At 56.3% G+C, this 17,565-nt stretch overlaps 1 protein-coding gene across 1 annotated transcript in view; it reads left to right on the forward strand.

Moving 5' to 3' along the window:
• Positions 1–17,565, forward strand: part of Nbeal2 (neurobeachin like 2) — a 39,718-nt gene that overhangs the window by 9,721 nt on the left and 12,432 nt on the right. Inside the window, 25 exon segments of the mRNA XM_045136326.1 lie at positions 2,244–2,332; positions 2,423–2,551; positions 2,634–2,715; positions 2,809–2,933; positions 3,150–3,232; positions 7,142–7,227; positions 7,336–7,618; positions 7,749–7,855; positions 8,320–8,400; positions 9,906–9,989; positions 10,921–11,019; positions 11,376–11,977; positions 12,063–12,195; positions 12,295–12,414; positions 12,722–12,892; positions 12,894–13,044; positions 13,825–13,907; positions 14,037–14,129; positions 14,553–14,727; positions 14,842–14,975; positions 15,281–15,440; positions 15,636–15,738; positions 15,915–16,068; positions 16,163–16,321; positions 16,493–16,652. Coding sequence (XP_044992261.1) covers positions 2,244–2,332; positions 2,423–2,551; positions 2,634–2,715; positions 2,809–2,933; positions 3,150–3,232; positions 7,142–7,227; positions 7,336–7,618; positions 7,749–7,855; positions 8,320–8,400; positions 9,906–9,989; positions 10,921–11,019; positions 11,376–11,977; positions 12,063–12,195; positions 12,295–12,414; positions 12,722–12,892; positions 12,894–13,044; positions 13,825–13,907; positions 14,037–14,129; positions 14,553–14,727; positions 14,842–14,975; positions 15,281–15,440; positions 15,636–15,738; positions 15,915–16,068; positions 16,163–16,321; positions 16,493–16,652 — 3,646 coding nt within the window.

A 17,565-nucleotide genomic window follows, 5' to 3' on the forward strand; every position in this document is an offset into this window, starting at 1 on the left:
GCCTCCCACTTCCTCACCTATAGCAGGAAGATTCAGACAAAAATGGTCCAAGAGTCCTGGCGTGGTTAGCTTTCCATTGTTAGGACAAAATGCCCAAGAGGATGGACTTAAGAAAGAAAGTCTTATTTTGGTTGATGATTTTAGTCTTCAGTCCATTGCAGGTTAGCTTTAGTTGTTTTTTTTTTTTTTAATTATTTTTATTTATTTATTTGAGAGAGAGAATGAGGCAGAGGAAGAAAGAGACAGAGAAAGAGGGAGAGAAAGAATGGGTGTTGGTGCAATCCCAGCACGCAGGAGGCTTAGATAGGAGGATCTCTATGAGTTCAAGGCCACCCTGAGACTGTATAGTGAATTCCAGGTCAGCCTGGTTTACAGCAAGACCCTTCCTCAAAGAACCAAGAAAAAAAAAAAGAAAGCCAGGCATGGTGGTGCACGCCTTTAATCCCCATGCATTTGGAGGCAGAGGTAGGAGAATCGCTATGCGTTTGAGGCCAGCCTGAGAATACAGACTGAATTCCAGGTCAACCAGGCTGGAGCAAGAAGGTACCTGGAAAAACCAAAAAACAACAACAATCACAACAAAAAACCAATAAGGACTGGAGAAATGGTGTAGTGGTTAAGGTGCTTGCCAGTGAAGCCTAGGGAGCTAGGTTCGACTCCCCAGTACCCACACCCGATTTAAGCCAGATGCTCGTGTTGGGGCACGCGTCTGGAGTTCGTTTTCAGAGGCTAGAGGCTCTGGCAGGCCCATTCTCCCTCTCTCTCACACACACATAAGTAATAAATAAATAAACTAATAGAATGTACAAAGAAGGTGCCGTGCTACAGAGTGGACCACTGCTCCCTTGTTTTGCCTCCCAGATCTAATGGTATCTGTGCAGCCCTAGGCCTGACTATGGAGACCACAGTGTGGAGGTCCTAGGAGTGAGGTCCAAGGCCCCTGGCATCAGCCTCAGTCAGGCCCAGTGGCGACTGCGTGGCGTTTTGCTGTTCCTTCCGCAGTGCGGCCCGGGCACCGTCTGGGACCCTTGGCAAAGGAGACTGCTGGTGGACTCCAGATGGGGCCCAGAAGAGAGAGGGGGAGAAAGGGCAAGGCTATCGCAGATGCCAGGCCCTACCTCTGTGCCCTGACAGTAGCTTTAGTTTGGGGCAAAGTAGGGCTGGGATAGAATTCCCGCAACTGTGTCCCTGAGCAAAAGACCTGTGAAATCCAAGTTGGGTGGCCAGCACATGAAGACATGAAGGGACAAAGGTATGGGTCAGTCATGCCTATCTTCCCTGGGCCTGAGGTTGGTTTGTTTTTTGGGGGAGATGGGGGTTGGCGGGTGCAAGTCTTGGCCTGGATTCGAACTCCCCAGTTGCAAGGATGGCCCCCAGGGCAGGCTGGCCCCGCCCTGCTGTGCTGCAGGCGCCGCCCACAGTACTTTGCCGGGTCCCTGGGTGCACTCAGGGCCCAGGGTGCTCCTGCCCGTCCCCCCCCCCCCCACATCCCTGCGGTCTGCCGGGAGGAAGCGGCTGCCCTCCCCCACCGTGACTTTGCGCTTCCTGCCCCAGTCGGGGCGGGAGGAGACGTTTCCCGTTCACACCAGTTTCCCTAGCGGCGCCCCACACACACTTGGGGTTCAACCGCTGCCCCTCTGGCCCATGGAACCTGCAGTGGGGTCTGAGGTCCAGGTAAACAGCGAGGTTGCACGGAGATCCCGAGGAAAGTCAGGGGCCTTCTTCAGGGATGCTAGACTGTAGTAGGTGTTGGGGAATGGGGTGGGGGTGAATAGGCCTGGGGTGCCTGCCCAACAGTGCACTTACGTCCCGGGGCCCACAGTGCTCGAGGGGTTTCCAGGAGGTGGCGGCTGCAGAGTTGGGAGAAGGTGGCACGGCTAGACCCCAGCCCGGGGATTTGGGGAGGGTGGGGGACAGCTGGTGAATGGGCGACCGCCATGTCCTGCGCCTGCTGCACAAGCTTGGGTCACAGCCACACCCCACTTAAGCCCCTCCCCTGCCTGGATCAGGCCCGGCTGATAGACAGGTGGGGGGCAGAGGCCGAAGGTGAGGCTGAGAGGAGGAGATGAGGTTTGGAAGGGTGGACCGCTCCCCTCCGACCCTGACCTGTCCTGTGGGACCCATCCCTTCCTCCCATTCTCCATTCCCACCATTCTACGTGGCATCCCTGTCCGATACCCTTTTGCCCGTCTTTTCTTCATCGAGCCCCCTTGAACCTCCTCTTGCACTCTCTCCACCTGCAGAAGGACCTGGGCTACCTACAGCAGTGGCTGAAGGCGTTTGTGGGCGCCTTCGAGAAGAGCATCTCACTGACCTCCCTGGAGCCACGGAGGTGAGAGTGGCTTTGCCCAGAGGCCAGGGCTGGGCAGGGAGGTAAGGACTGTCCCTGATGCTCAACCCAGTGAGCCTTCCTTCCTCGCAGGCCAGAGGAGGCAGGGGCCGAGGTCCCTCTGCTGCCCCTGGATGCCCGGCATGTGCTGGCCGAGCAGCTGGACCTGGGAGACTTGGAGCAAGCGCAGTTGCTGCTCAAGCTCTTCATCATCCTCTGCAGGTTGGCATCAGGGCTTGGGGGTGGGGGGTGGGGGGGCACTGATGCGCTCATGTGACCTCTCTCCCACCCTTCATGTCCCCAGGAACCTGGAGAATGTCGAGGCAGGGTGGGGCCAGGTCCTGGTGCACCGTGTGCTGGCACTGCTCTCTGGGCTGGTGGCTGAGGTGAGTGGCCCTCGTCTGGGGTGCTCGGAGGAGGCGGCGGGCAGAGGCGACAGCTGTGGCTGGCTAACCCTCCCGCTTCTCCTCACATTGCAGCTGAAAGGGACCGCATTGTCCCAGGAGGGCCGAGGGACCCAGCTAGAGAACGTGGCCCTGCATGCCCTGTTGCTCTGTGAGGGTCTCTTTGACCCCTACCAGACCTGGAGGCGCCAGCACAGTGGGTGAGACCCAGCGCTCAGACAGGGGGACCCACAGGAGGCTGGGGAAGGAGAATGGGGGGGGGGGCTTGGGGCTGAAGCCCTATGGGACTGGCCTGTGTGCAGGCTGGCGGAAGAATGAATGACCAAATGACCCGGAGGAAGAGAAGAGGTGAGAGTTCTGCTGATGGACCCCAGTTGCCTGGCCTCACCCCCACTCTCCCCACCTCCCACCCCCAGGGAAGTCATCAGTGCCAAGGAGAAGAGCAAATACAAATTCCCTCCCGCGGTTTTGCCCCGTGAATTCGAAGTCTTCTTCCAAGGTCAGGCTCTTCCCCCACCGCACTAGGCCCCACCTGGCCCCGCCCCCAAGCCTGGGCCTCTTCCTTGCAGTCCCCTCACTCCGTTAGCTTCACGGAGGCCTTCAACAGCCACAGGGGCCTCCAGCGGCCTAGATGGGGTTTAGGGGTGGAGAGAAGAGAAGAGTGCGGGTCTGGGCAATTCTTGGGATGGAGTGAGGGCTTCCTTGCCTCCCCCCCAACCCCCAGATTTCCTGTCATCTTTCTCTCTGGCTCCACTCAGCCATTGGGTTTTTCTGTTGTTGCTTTTCTTTTTCTTTTTCTTTCTTTTATTTTTGTTTTTTTTCGAAGTAGGGTCTCACTCTAACCCAGGCCCACCTGGAATTCACTATGTCATCTCAGGGTGGTCTTGAACATGGCGATCCTCCTACCTCTGCCTCCCAAGTGCTGGGATTAAAGGCGTGCGTCACCATGCCCGGCTTTATGATTATTATTTTTCGGGGAGGGGGCTTTTCGTTTTTTAAAAAAATATTTTATTTATTTGAGAGAGGGAAAGAGGCAGAGAGAGAAGGGCGTGCAAGGGCTTCCAGCCACTGCAATCGAACTCCAGATGCGTGCGCCACCTTGTGCATCTGGCTTACATGGGTCCTGGGGAGTTGAACCAAAGTCCTTTGGCTTTGCAGGCAAATGCCTTAATCGTTAAGCCATCTCTCTCCTCCTCCACCACCACCACCTTTTTTTTTTTTTTTTTCCCAAGGTAGGGTCTCACTCTAGTTCAGGCTGACCTGGAATTCACTATGTAGTCTCAGGGTAACCTTGAACTCAGGGCAACCCTCCTGCCTCTGCCTTCTGAATGCTAGGATTAAAGGCATGCACCACTATGCCCGGCCACTCAGCCATTTGTACTTTGATCTGAAAATTACCTGACCAGTCCCCCATGTCTCTCCCTTCCTCAAAAACCTGGCTGTATTAGCTGTCTCCACCTAATCACTCCTCACTCCTGGAGGAGTGAGGCCCTGGGTCCATTTGGTCACTTGTTCTCACTGCTCATCTTTTCTGGACTCCGTCTTCTCACTGGAGGATCAGCGGTCAGCACTTGGTACGGTCATGGCAGGAAATGGGCTGGACAGAGTCAGAGGCCAGCAGGGCTGTGGGAAGTATATCTTTATGGGGTATACAGTGAGTCAATGACTATGTTACCACTGGAGCTCCAAGCCTGGTTCAGGAATGGACTATAGCAGCCTCAAGAGTGGATGGTCCAGAGGGGCTCCCTACCTCCATTCCTCACAGCCTGGGCACTCTTGAGACCAGCTGGATTTGGCCTCTCACTATGGACCCAAGTGGCAGTGTGATACCCTTCAGGATTGAGTCCAATTCCTCCCTACAGCCTTCTTTTAAAAAATATTTTTTTAGGGCTGGAGAGATGGCTTAGCAGTTAAGCGCTTGCCTGTGAAGCCTAAGGACCCCGGTTCGAGGCTCGGTTCCCCAGGTCCCACGTTAGCCAGATGCACAAGGGGGCGCACGCGTCTGGAGTTCGTTTGCAGAGGCTGGAAGCCCTGGCGCGCCCATTCCCTCTCTCTCCCTGTATCTGTCTTTCTCTCTGTGTCTGTCGCTCTCAAATAAATAAATAAATAAATAATTAAAAAATATTTTTTTATTGATTGCAAGGAGAGAGAAAAAAAAAAATGAATAGGCATGCCAGAGCCTCCTGCCACTACAAACAAACTCCAAATGCATGTACCACTTTGTACATCTGACTTTACGTGGGTACTGGAGAATTGAACCCAGGTCTGCAGGCTTTGCAAGCAAGTGCCTTTAACCATTAAGCCATCTCTCCAGTCCCAACTTTCTTTTTTAAAAATAAATTGGGTGCTGGAGAGAGGGCTTAGTGGCTAAGACGCTTGCCTGTGAAGCCTAAAAACTCATGTTCAAATCTCCAGGTCCCATGTAGCCAGACGCAGTGATGCAAGCGCACATACTCACAAGGGGATGGGGGATGTGTGTCTAGAGTTCTTTTGAAGCAGGCTGAAATAGAGACTTGGCCATGGTGGCACACGCCTTTAACCCCAGCACTTGGAAGGCAGAGGTAGGAGAATTGCCATGAAGTCAGGTCCACCCTGAGACCACCAAGTGAATTCTTGGTCAGCCTGGGCTAAAGCTAGAACCTACCTTGAAAAACCAAAATAAATAAATAAATTGGTCAGGCATGATGGTGCATGCCTTTAATCTCAGCACTCAGGAGGCAGAGGTAGGAGGATTGCTGTGAGTTTGAGGCCACCCTGAGACTGCATAGTGAATTCCAAGTCAGCCTGGACTAGAGTAAGACCCTACCTCAGAAAAGGTGGGGGGGGGGGGGTGGAGCTGGTGAGATGGCTTAATGGTTAAGGCATTTGCCTGCAAAGCTAAAGGATCCTGGTTCGGTTCTCCAGAACCCATGTAAGCCAGATGCACAAGGTGGTGCATGCATCTGGAGTTTGTTTGCAGTGGCTGGAGGCCCTGGCATACCCATTCTCTCCCTTTCTCTCTCTGCTTCTTTCTCTCTCAAATCAATAAATAAATAAAATATTTTTTTAAATAACTAAAATAAATTGGGGGCTGGAGAGATGGCTTAGCAGCTAAGGTGCTTGCCTGCAAAGCCTAATGACTCAGGTTTGACTCCCCAGTACCCATGTAAAGCCAAATGCACAAGGTGGTACATGTGTCTGGAGTTCATTTGCAGTGGCTAGAGATTATGGTGTGCCCATTTATTCTTTCTCCCTCTCTCCCTTTCAAAATAAATAAATCAAATTTAAAAAGTAATAAATTGGGCTGGAGAGATGGCTTAGCGGTTAAGCGCTTGCCTGTGAAGCCTAAGGACCCCGGTTCGAGGCTCGGTTCCCCAGGTCCCACGTTAGCCAGATGCACAAGGGGGCGCACGCGTCTGGAGTTCGTTTGCAGAGGCTGGAAGCCCTGGCGCGCCCATTCTCTCTCTCCCTCTGTCTGTCTTTCTCTCTGTGTCTGTCACTCTCAAATAAATAAATAAATAAATAAAATTAAAAAAAAATAAATAAAAAGTAATAAATTATTTGTTTGCATGAGGTAAAGGGGGACCTCAGGTCTCTTGACACTATATTTGAACCCGGACCTAAAGGCTTTACAAGCAGGCACCATAAACTGCTAAGCCATCTCCCTAGCCCTTTCCCTACAGCCTTTCTTTCTGCCCTTCATACTTCTCACTTTTGCCCCCTCATCCCTAGAATGTTACCAGCTGCCCCCCGCCACCCTCCCTGGGTTAGTGGCCCGCACTGTGGTGGCCTCTCCTTTTCACAGGCCGTCTGCATGCTTAGGGCCCCCCACTCCATCCCACCTGAATCGTAGGAGCCCTACTCCCCCGACATGTGACCCAAGGCTGGCCCCTTCTGCCCTCTGGGTTTCAGTCATGACCTGGCATCCTGTCCAGCTTGGCTGGAGAAGAGCCCACACATGTGGCTGTGAAAGCCCCTAGAAGTCCCTGGTGGGGACACAGGTGGGGGAGGGGAGGGTACTGGTATAGTAGTAGATATAGTCAGGGCCCCAGAGCAGGGTTCTAGAGAAGCAGGTTTGCATCTGAGAAACTACACCCTGCGTCTTCATGGGGAAGCACAAAGCCGAGGTGTCATTCTGAGACTCCCACCTGGGGCCATCAGGATCTAGGAAGCCTGTCTAGACGTCCATGGCTGGACCTTACGTCCCCCAAGCCCCACTGTGCCCCAGATCCTCTAGCATGGGGATCTGAGGTCTAAGAGCCAGGGCAGGGTGAGGCCGTCTCCCTCAGTTGAGACCCTTCCTTAGTTCAACAGCCCCCCCCCACCATTACCCCCATGCTGGGACACCCACCTCTCGCACAGTAGTCCCCCCGCCCCGGCCCATACATACATAGCCTTACCGTCTTGGTGATAACTGTCCCCCGCCCAGAGAGTCTGCAGGATGCGGACCGCTTGCCTGCCGTGCTGCTGTTGAGGCTTGTTCACCTCTTTGGTGCTGTCCTCGCTGGAGGAAAGGTGGGCTGTGGGGGGGGGGGCGGGGGCAGGAGGAGGGTGGCCCTCTCCGCATCTTGTTGCTGGGTGAGCCCCCTGCCAACCTCTTACCGCTTTTCCTCCCCCCTGCAGGAAAATGGGCAGATGGCTGTGAGCGCTGGCTCTGTGCAGGGCCTGCTGGGAGTGGTGCGGAGCTGGGGCCGTGGCCCCGATCAGGACCCCCGTGTGGTGCCAATGGCCTTGGAGGCACTGGTGGGTGCAGTGCATGTTCTGCATGCCAGCCGTGCACCCCCCCGTGGGCCAGAGCTCCGCACTTTGCTTGAGGGTTACTTCCGCATCCTTAACGCTGACTGGCCAGCTAGTCCCAGCTCGGGCCCCGAAGAGGCTCTGGTCACCCTGAGGGTCAGCATGCTCGGTGGGTATGGGGTTCCCTGGCTGTCAGGGATGGGCACACCCCACTTGATGATGGAAAGGCTGGCTTGGGCAGCAGGAGGAAGAAGGTTTAAGATTGCTTGGAACGGAGTCTAACCTTGACCCCTACGCAGATGCCATCCCCATGATGCTGGCATGTGAGGACCGGCCCGTGCTACAGGCCACCTTCCTTAGCAACAATTGCTTTGAACATCTTATTCGCCTCATCCAGAACAGCAAGGTGGGTGGGGCCCTATCTGGAGGTGGAAGAGCGGGAACCCCAGAGCCAGGGAACCCCATGAGAGATGCCAGGGTGGCCCAGCGTGGTGGCGCACGCCTTTAATCCCAGCACTTGGGAGGCAGATGTAGGAGGATCTGCCGTGAGTTTGAGGCCAACCTGAGACTCCTCAGTGAATTCCAAAAGAAAAAAGAAAAAGGAAAGGAGATGCAAGGCTGTTGTTGAGAGCAAGCGTGGCTATGTCCTGTGTTCAGTGGGAGGGCCTGGGGCGTGGACAGAGTTTGACCACTTGGGGCCTTGGTGCCTCTCTTCCCTAGTGCTTGGTAGGGGCACTGTGACCAGGACTCAGGTGCCACTTCACTCTGGGGCAGAGCCCTGGGAGCTGCCACTGGTATTCTCTAACCCCGCCTTCTCCATCTTCCTCTTCTTCTCTCCTCTGCCTCCTCCGCTGTGCCCCTCCCCCACAGCTGTACCTGCAGGCCCGGGCGCCCCCTGAGGGGGACAGTGACCTGGCTACCCGGTTACTGACCGAGCCCGATGTCCAGAAGGTACCACCTCGGGGCTTAACCCAGTTCGGGCACTGCCTCCTGGGGCTCCTTCTTTGAGTTCTTCCTGCACCCTAGCCCTGGGGATAAGGAGAAGTGTGTGAGACCTGGCAGTGGCCCCCCACACTCCCCTGTCCACCTTCCCCTGGGGCTGGAAGCGGCCTATTGCCTGCTGGTATTAGAATTGGATGCCTGGGTGCGACTATACCAAGCTGGAAGGAACCTTCGAAACTCACCACCACCTGCCCTCCCCCCATTTTTTCAGAAGGGGAAGCAAAAACTTGTACACCCAGAGATCTGTCTGAAGTCACCCACAGAGGCAGGGGTCTCCCCCACACACACAGAAGGATCACTTCTTTCTTGTGGATCCTGACATCTAGCCTAAACAGATCGCGGGGAGTTTTCCAGCGCTTCGTGACGCCTCAGTGTTTGTGAAGGCTGCAGGAAGCTGCAGGGTATCAAATGGGGGTGCTACATCTGGACTCCAACCTCCAGACCCTCTTCGTGTGGTAGCCTTATTGTTCACTGATGCTGGTCACTTTCTGAGAGCCTGCCTGTCCATTCAGTTCCAAAGCAGGCAGGGCAAGGAGACTTCCTTTTAAAAAATATATATATTTATTATTTGACAGAGAAAGAGGGAGAGAGAATGGACCCACCAAGGCCTCTAGCCACTGCTAATGAACTCCAGACACATGCACCCCCTTGTGCATCTGGCTAACGTGGGTCCTGGGGAAATTGAAACCGGGTCCTTTGGCTTTGCAGGCAAATGCCGTAACCGCTAAACCATCCCACCAGCCCTTTTGTTTTCATGGATAAGGAAACCAGCCTGGAGTGGGGGGACAAGGTTGCCTGTGGTCACACCTGGGGAATTAGGAGCAAAGGACCCATGGGCCAAAACATAACCTTGTACCTGCTGCTAAACTCAGCCTTCTGAGCCCCTCACGTCTCAGGATAGAGCAGGGGAAGTGAGCCGCACGCCTCTGGCTGAGGCACAGTGTCCCCACTGATCTAGGGGTTGGGGGGCAGCGTAGGATTGAAGGTCTCGAAGGTTCTTCCACTGCTAATACCCTGTGGTTGATTAACTCTTCAGTCCCCGACCCTCTGTCAATCATCATGGTGATGATGGGGCACTTGCTGACCTGCTTGCACGTGGCTGTTTAGCTTGGGTGGGCATACGGGATCCCAGGCCCATAAGTCTACCAGAGAATGGAAAATGGTGCAGTGGGAATGGACCCTGCTAGTCTATCCCAGTGAAGTCTTTGGCAGCCTGGGTTTCATCCCAAACATCTTTGTTGGAGCCCATCTTTCCCAGCCACTCTGAGAGCTCCCTGGTTCAGGGTAAGGCCACAACACGTGGGACCAGTAGAAGGCCCAGTGGTCACACAGGATTGCTAACTGAGCATATAATATGGACTTTGAGAGACCTGGTCCTGAACCCCTTTTACTACTGGGTACTACCGGCTATGACACCCTCGTACCGTCTCCTGATTGCACCTCTCTATCCCAAGGTACTGGATCAGGACACGGATGCCATCGCAGTCCATGTGGTCAGAGTTCTGACTTGCATCATGAGTGACTCCTCCTCGGCCAAGGTGAGGATGCCTCCCACTTGCTACAAGAGGGGCCCAGTGCTGGGGTTCACTGATCCCATGTTTCTAGAACTGGCTTATAAGAATCCCGCTCCCAGTCAGTGGAGTGCCTGCCTGGCATGTATGAGGTTCTATATTCAAACCCCAGCACCAAATAAAACCAGGCATGGTGGCCCTTGTCTGTAATCCCAGCACTCGGGAGCTGGAGATAGGAGCATCAGAAACTCACAGTCATCCTCAGCTACAGTGGGGGCCAGCCTAGGCTACCTGAGACCCTGTCTCAAAAAAAAAAGCCTGAGAGCTAGGCGTGGTGGCGCACGCCTTTAATCCCAGCACTCGGGAGGCAGAGGTAGGCGGATCACCATGAGTTGGAGGCCACCCTGAGACTACATAGTGAATTCCAGGTCAGCCTGAGCCAGAGTGAGACCCTACCTCGAAAACCGACCCCCCCCCCAAAAAAAAGCCTGACATGGTGGCACACACCTTTAATCCCAGCACTTGGGAAGCTGAGGTAGGAGGATCACTATAAGTTGGAGGCCAACCTGGGCCTACAGAGCGAGGCCCAGATCTTCTTGGGCTGCAGTGAGACCCTCCTTCCAATTCTGCTCCCTGGAGCAGAGCAGGTGACTGTGTTACCCTCTGGCGGTGCCACTCAGAACACCGGGTGGGTGTGGTTATTGGTCTGTCCTGGGTCAAAGCTACCTATGGGAAGGACGTCTGTCGCCTGACCACTGCGCGTAGCCTTCTAAAATGAACACAACCCCTGACCCCTGCATACCTCCACTGTCCCTTGTCCTCGCCAGTACTGTGACTAAGACAGAGCCAGGCCAGAGAGCTCCAGAAGGTGTGGGGGGGGGGGGCTCCACCGAGCCATAGTGTGACTTGGCCCCTGGGGCCCGCAGGTCCTCTCACTTCCTCCCATGATGCTCTGCAGGAGGTGTTTAAGGAGCGCATTGGCTATCAGCACATGCAGGAGGTTCTGCAGAGCCACGGCCCCCCCACTCGCCGGCTGCTGCAGGAATTGCTGGACATGGTAAGGGCCGGGGCTTAGCTTACCTGACTTCCCAGGCAGGTCTCCATGCCAGAAGACTGTGTAGCCTGTGGCTCAGCCGTATACATCAGCAACGTGTCAACCACCCCCAGGGCCATCCAGCAACCTGAAGTTGGGGCATCAGCCCCCAGGCAGCCTGCCAGCAGAGGTTCAGGGGTGCTAGTGCTGAGGTCTTTTTATTGGGAGGGGGTCATAGTTTACCCACGCACCTCTGACTCTTGCAGCACAATGGGGTGACATGTTACTCTCTCTTGGTGTCAGTAACCCAAGACAGGAAGTCTCATAACTGGCAGGGAGCCGCAGTGGACCCGGGACTGTCCCATTCTCTCCACCTACAGGCCGTGGAGGGTGACCACAGCGTGCACCCGCCTCCGCCCATCTGCAACGAGCAGCCCGTGCTGGTGCTGACGCAGTGGTTGCCAGCACTGCCCACGGCTGAGCTGCGGCTCTTCCTGGCGCAACGCCTCCGGTGGCTCTGTGACAGCTGTCCCGCCAGCCGTGCCACCTGCGTACAAGCCGGCCTGGTGGGCTACCTGCTGGAGACACTTGGCACGGGGGCATCCTTGGGGGCCCGCTGTCAGGAGCAGCTGCTGGCACTGCTACAAGCTCTAGGCCGCGTGTCACTAAGACCCTTGGAGCTACGCCGCCTGCTGCGTCCCCCACCGGGCCTAGATTCCGAAGCAGGTGGCACCGAGGCGCAGAAGGCTCAGCATGCAGGCGCCATCATCCGAGCCCTGTCGGGCATGGCCAGGCACCACGGTCCCGCACGTGCCCTACGCTACTTTGACCTCACACCCAGTATGGCGGGCATCATGGTGCCCCCTGTGCAGCGATGGCCGGGGCCCGGCTTCACCTTCCACGCGTGGCTCTGTTTGCACCCCATGGAGACGGCGCCCACCCTAGCTCCCAGCCGGCCCCTCCAGCGCAAACAGCTGTACAGGTGGGCGACTGCCAGGGATTAGGGAACCTGTGGTCTGGGTTACTAGAGAGGAGGCTTTTGTAACCGGCTTGCCTGTCGTCCCCAGCTTCTTCACCAGCAGTGGCTCAGGGTTTGAGGCCTTCTTCACAGCGTCTGGGACCCTGGTGGTGGCCGTGTGCACACGGAAGGAGTACTTGACCGTGAGCTTGCCGGAACTGTCCTTTGCTGATTCCGCTTGGGTGAGCCTCCCCACCCCGCCCCGCCCCGCCCTTCTCGCAAAGCCCGGTGAGGAGGTGCCAAGTCCCAAGGACGGCCTGATACCATGACTTCTGTTCCAGCACTGCGTGGCCGTCGTCCATGTGCCTGGGCGCCGGCCCTTTGGTCAGAATCTAGTGCATGTCTTCAAAGATGGGCATCTGGTCAAGACGGCACCTCTTCGCTGCCCGTCTCTCAGTGAGGTATGAGGTCTTGGGTCAGGGAGGGGGGACGTGGAGTAGTGTGGACTGAGTAAGGCCTAGAGCCCTGGTGTGTTTTTTTTCTTCCTTCCTTCCTTCCTCCCTCCCTCCCTCCCTCCCTCCCTCCCTCCCTCCCTCCCTTCCTTCCTTCCTTTCTTTTTCTTCCTGGTGTGTTATCTACCAACCTGCCTGTGCAGGCCTCAGACCACCCTCTGGGGTCTGTACAGCTAATTGGGGAGGGGGGTTCACCATAAGCTGGAGGCCTAGGCGTTGCTGTTTCCTGACCAGTTCCCCGATCCCCATCTTGCAGCCTTTCTCCTCCTGTTGTATCGGCTCTGCTGGGCATCGCACAACCACCACCACCACGGGGCTCCCCATGGCACCAGTCTCCAGTGCCCTGGCATACACGCACCCCTCCCTCGCCCGTTCCCAGTCAGTCCCAGCCTCCACAGGCCTGAGCTGGGGTGCCGGCCTGGCGGCCCCCCCTGCAGGAGGGCAGCATCAGCTCCACCCTAGCAGGCACTCAGGACACTCGGTGGGGCAGCCCCACGTCCCTGGAGGGGGAGCTAGGGGCTGTGGCCATCTTCCACGAAGCCCTGCAAGCAGCCTCCCTGAGGGTCCTGTGTGCCCTGGGTATGTAGCACCTTCACCCCCCCACCCGCCATTGTTTCAAAACTAGGGTGCTGAGTCTTACAACTGGTAAGACTGGGTGGGGGTAGGGCTCCGTGGGTAAAGTGCTTCCTGTGCCAGTGTGAGGACTTGACTTCGGATCCCTAAAACGCAGCAGTTCACATCTGGAATCTCAGTGTTCCTTCGGTGAGCTAGAGCGGGGAGAGACAGGATCCCCCCGCCCCCAAGTGTGCAGCCAGCTAGCTGGTATGTGCAGCAGAAAGTAACAAAGACCCTGCCTCAGACAAGGCGCAAGGCGAACACTGACGTCCAAGGTTGTTCTGCAGCCTCCACGCGTACACGGTGCCATGTCTCTCTCTCGCTCTCTCTCACACGCGCGCGCGCACACACACACACACACACACACAAATTAAAAAAAGAGCCGGGCGTGGTGGCGCACGCCTTTAATCCCAACACTCGGGAGGCAGAGGTAGGAGGATCGCCATGAGTTCAAAGCCACCCTGAGACTACATAGTGAATTTCAGGTCAGCCTGGGCCAGAGTGAGACCCTACCTCAAAAAAACAAAATAAAAAAGGTGAAAAACCGAAACACACACACACACACACACACACACACACTAAATAAATAAATAAAAAGGGAAAGACTAGAAACTAGGGGTCCATTGGGCTGAAGGGCAACCCTGAAAACATATCCTCTGGACACACGGGGAGGAGGCAGGTTGTTTGTAGATAGGGTTTGGCCAGAAGCCCTGAGGTCTGAAGGCCTCTTCTTCTTTCCCCCAGGGCCCAATGAGCCAGCGCCCTTCAAGCCTGAGGGTGAATTACACGAGCTCAGGGCCAAGCTACTCCTCCATTACTCACCTCAGGTATTTGGGGCTTGGTGGAGGGGCAGGGGCTGACTCAACTGTGCTGCCTCCCTTCACTGCCGTTCTTCATTCTACCACTCCCTCCTCCATTTTGACCCTTGCCATCTGCTTATCCCCATGTCCCCTCAGGCCTGTAAGAGCAACATCTGCCTGGACCTGTCCCCCAACCACGGGCTGGATGGCCGCCTTACGGGCCATAGAGTAGAGACATGGGACGTGAAGGTACGTGTGCACACACAGGCAGTGCATGTCACAAACTCAAGTATGGGGCCCAGGTGTGATGGGACCAGCTGTTGACAGTGCTGGACCCTGGCGGGGTTTGGGAGACCAGCTTAAGAGAACCAAATTCCCTTGGTACAGGCTCCTAAGCAGGATGATGCACAGAGGCAGGAGGGCAGGATGCTGGCTGGGAGCTTCCCTCTTTATTTATTTATTTGTTTTGAGAAAAAGGAGAGAGAGGGAGGGAGAATGGGTGCGCCAGGGCTTCCTGCAAACGAACTCCAGATGCATGCGCCACCTTGTGCATCCAGCTTATGTGGATCCTGGGGAACTGAGCCTGGGTCCTTTGGCTTTGCAGGCAGGCATCTTAACCACTAAGCCATCTCTCCATCCTGAGCTTCTCTCTTATCACCATCTCTCCCCCAGGACGTGGTGAATTGTGTAGGAGGCATGGGTGCCCTGCTGCCCTTGCTGGAACGAGTAGCCACACAGCCCCGAGAGGCTGAGGCCGGTTCGGACGAGACACATGATCTCTTGGGGCCTGAACTGACATCTGGCCACAACAGTCAGGGCCTGCTGCTTCCCCTGGGCAAGTCTTCCGGTGAGCGTCCTTGGTGACTGGGCTGTGGGTGACTCTCAGGCGTGGTGGGGGAGGGTGGCTGAGTCCTTGAGGTGGTGGTCACTGGCAGGCCCTTGATGCACATCTGTCCAGCAGAGGAGCGGATGGAGAAGAACGCGGTGGCCGCCTTCCTGCTGATGCTGCGGAACTTCCTACAGGGCCATGCTGTGAACCAGGAGAGCCTGGTGCAGTGTCAGGGGCCCGCCATAATTGGAGCCCTTCTGCGCAAGGTGAGGCCAGGTGGAGGGAGGGGCCGTGTCCACTGCCCGGGACAGTGGCATTTGAGTAGCGCCTGGATGGCTGGACAGTTGTTGGCTGCGAGGATGTGGGGAAAGGGCGGGCCCAGGGAGCTGCTGCCACAGGCCAGGCTGGGAGCTGGATTTTCAGAGAAGCTGGAGGCCCATAGAGGGCCTTGGGCAGGGATGGTCAGGTCTCTTGTCTGTCACGCCTGTTGCTGGGAAGGATGGAGGCCAAGCGGCTGGGACAGCAGGTAGGTAGAACCTGACACCTCGGCCGGCTCTCTGTCCCACTCCAGGTCCCCAGCTGGGCCATGGACATGAATGTGCTCATGTCTGCCCAGGTGCTCATGGAGCAGGTGGCCGCTGAGGGCGGTGGGCCTCTCCTCTACTTGCTCTACCAGCACCTGCTTTTCAACTTCCACCTCTGGGCCCTCAGTGACTTCGCCGTGCGCCTCGGTAGGTGAGGGGACTCCCATAAGGCCTTACGGCAAGCGGGAACGGACAGTGGTAACCCTGCTCCAGGTGACCCGTGGGGGAACGTATCTGCCGGACAGGGCTGCAGCTCTGCTGTGGGATGCGTGGGGTGACAGGACGGTTCCTGGGAGGTGTGACAGGAGGATCTGACCGGGTTCTGTCCTGACGTGCACTCAGGCCACATCCAATACATGTCCAGCATAGTCCGCGAGCACAGACAGAGGCTTCGGAAGAAGTATGGGGTCCAGTTCATCCTTGATGCTCTGCGCAGCCACTACAGGTGAGTTTGGTGGGACCAAGTGGATGGGGGCGGGGGGGGGGGCAGGGTCTGGGGTGCTGGGCCTGGAGGACACTCCCCCCTCCCGCCCCCCACTTGCTGCCTAAACGGACCGGCCCCATTGCCTGATCGCATCCCTCCTGCTTCCGTGGGCTGTGTGTGCTTCCGGAACCCACCAGTCCGCAGCGGGAGCGCCCCCTTGCGGCTGATGACCTGCGTACAGTGCAGACTTCCCTCCTGGGCCTGGCCCGGGAGTTCCTGGTTAGGAGCATCTCGGCAGATGACATGCAGGTCATGCTTAATTTCCTGGCAGCCATTGGTGACGATGGCCAGGTAGGCTGGAGGTTGAGGAGGGTGAGGCTCGGGTGAGGGGAGATAGGCTTATCGGGTAGAGAGCCCAACCCAGAGTGAGACTCTGCCTCGTCAGGTGGTGGGCGCCCTGGACCTGCTGCTGGCCCTCCTTCAGGGCTCTCCAGCGCAGGAGTCCCTGGCCGTCTTCCTGTTGGAGCCAGGGAACCTCGAGGTGCTCTTCGCCCTGCTGGTGCGGCCAAGGCCGCTGCCCCTGCTAACTGACCGAGTCTGCAAGGTACGCCCAGCCCTCTTCCGAACCTGGCACCCCCTTCACTGTGGCTCCTGGCTAAGGCCCAAAAGCCGCCTTCGTGGGCCTCTCCTCGGAGCCCCATTCCTTGCGCAGTGACCTCCTCTCCAATCATAAGTGTTTCCCGTGATGACAGCCCCCCAATGGCCCCTCACGCAGATCCTGCGCAGACTGCAGCAGAATGAGCGGTTACCTGAGCGAAGCCGCCAGAGGCTCCGGCTACGAGACAGCGGTCTCCAGGGTCTGGTCGCCTGCCTGCCTGAAGGGACTGTCTCTCCTCAACTCTGCCAGGGCCTGTACAAGCTGTTTGTGGGAGCAGGTAGGACCTGGTTGGGAACAAGAGGCAGACAAGGGCTGGAGAGATGGCTTAGCAGTTAAGGTGCTTGCCTGCAAAACCTAAGGACCCAGGTTCAACTCTTCAGAACCCACATAAGCTAGATGCACATGTGTCTGGAGTTTGTTTGCAGTGACTAGAGGGCCCTGGTGCGCCCAGTCTCTCTCTAGTGAATAAATAAGATAAATAAAAATAAAAATAAATAAAAATAAAACATTTTTTTAAAGACTTAGCCAGGTGTGGTGGCGGATACCTTTAATCCCAGCACTCGGGAGGTAGAGGTAGGAGGATCGCTGTGAGTTCAAGGACAGCTTGGGCTGGAGGGATGGCTTAGTGTTTAAGGCGTTTGCCTGCAAAGCCAAAGGACCCCGGTTCGATTGCCCGGGACCCATGTAAGCCAGATACACAAGGTGGCACATGCCTCTGGAGTTTGTTTGCAGTGGCTGGAGGCCCTGGCGTGCCCATTCTCTCTGTCTATCTGTCCCTCTCTCTTTCTGACTCTCTCAAATAAAAAATAAAACTTAAAACAAATTAGCTAGGTGTGGTGGTGCACACCTTGAATCCCAGCATTTGGGAGGTAGAGGTAGGAGTTCGAGGCCACCCTGAGCCTCCATAGTAAATTCCAGGTCAGCCTGGGCTAGAGTGAGACCCTACCTCAAAAAAATATAATAAAATAATAAAATAATAACTAACTAAATAAAAAAGATTAAGAAAAAGAGGCAGACCAGGTGGTGGAGGGGTTGGGGATGGAGCTCAGTAGAGTGCTGGCCCAGCAAGCACAAAGCCCTGGGTTTGATACCCATCACTGCACAAAGGAAGGGAGGGGCAGAGGAAGGAGGAAAGAAAACAGACCAGGAGGGAAATGGGACTGGTGGGAAGGACAGGGGTTGGCAAAGGG

The sequence above is a fragment of the Jaculus jaculus genome, chromosome 17 (genome assembly GCF_020740685.1).
Source record: "Jaculus jaculus isolate mJacJac1 chromosome 17, mJacJac1.mat.Y.cur, whole genome shotgun sequence".
Lineage (NCBI taxonomy): Eukaryota > Metazoa > Chordata > Mammalia > Rodentia > Dipodidae > Jaculus > Jaculus jaculus.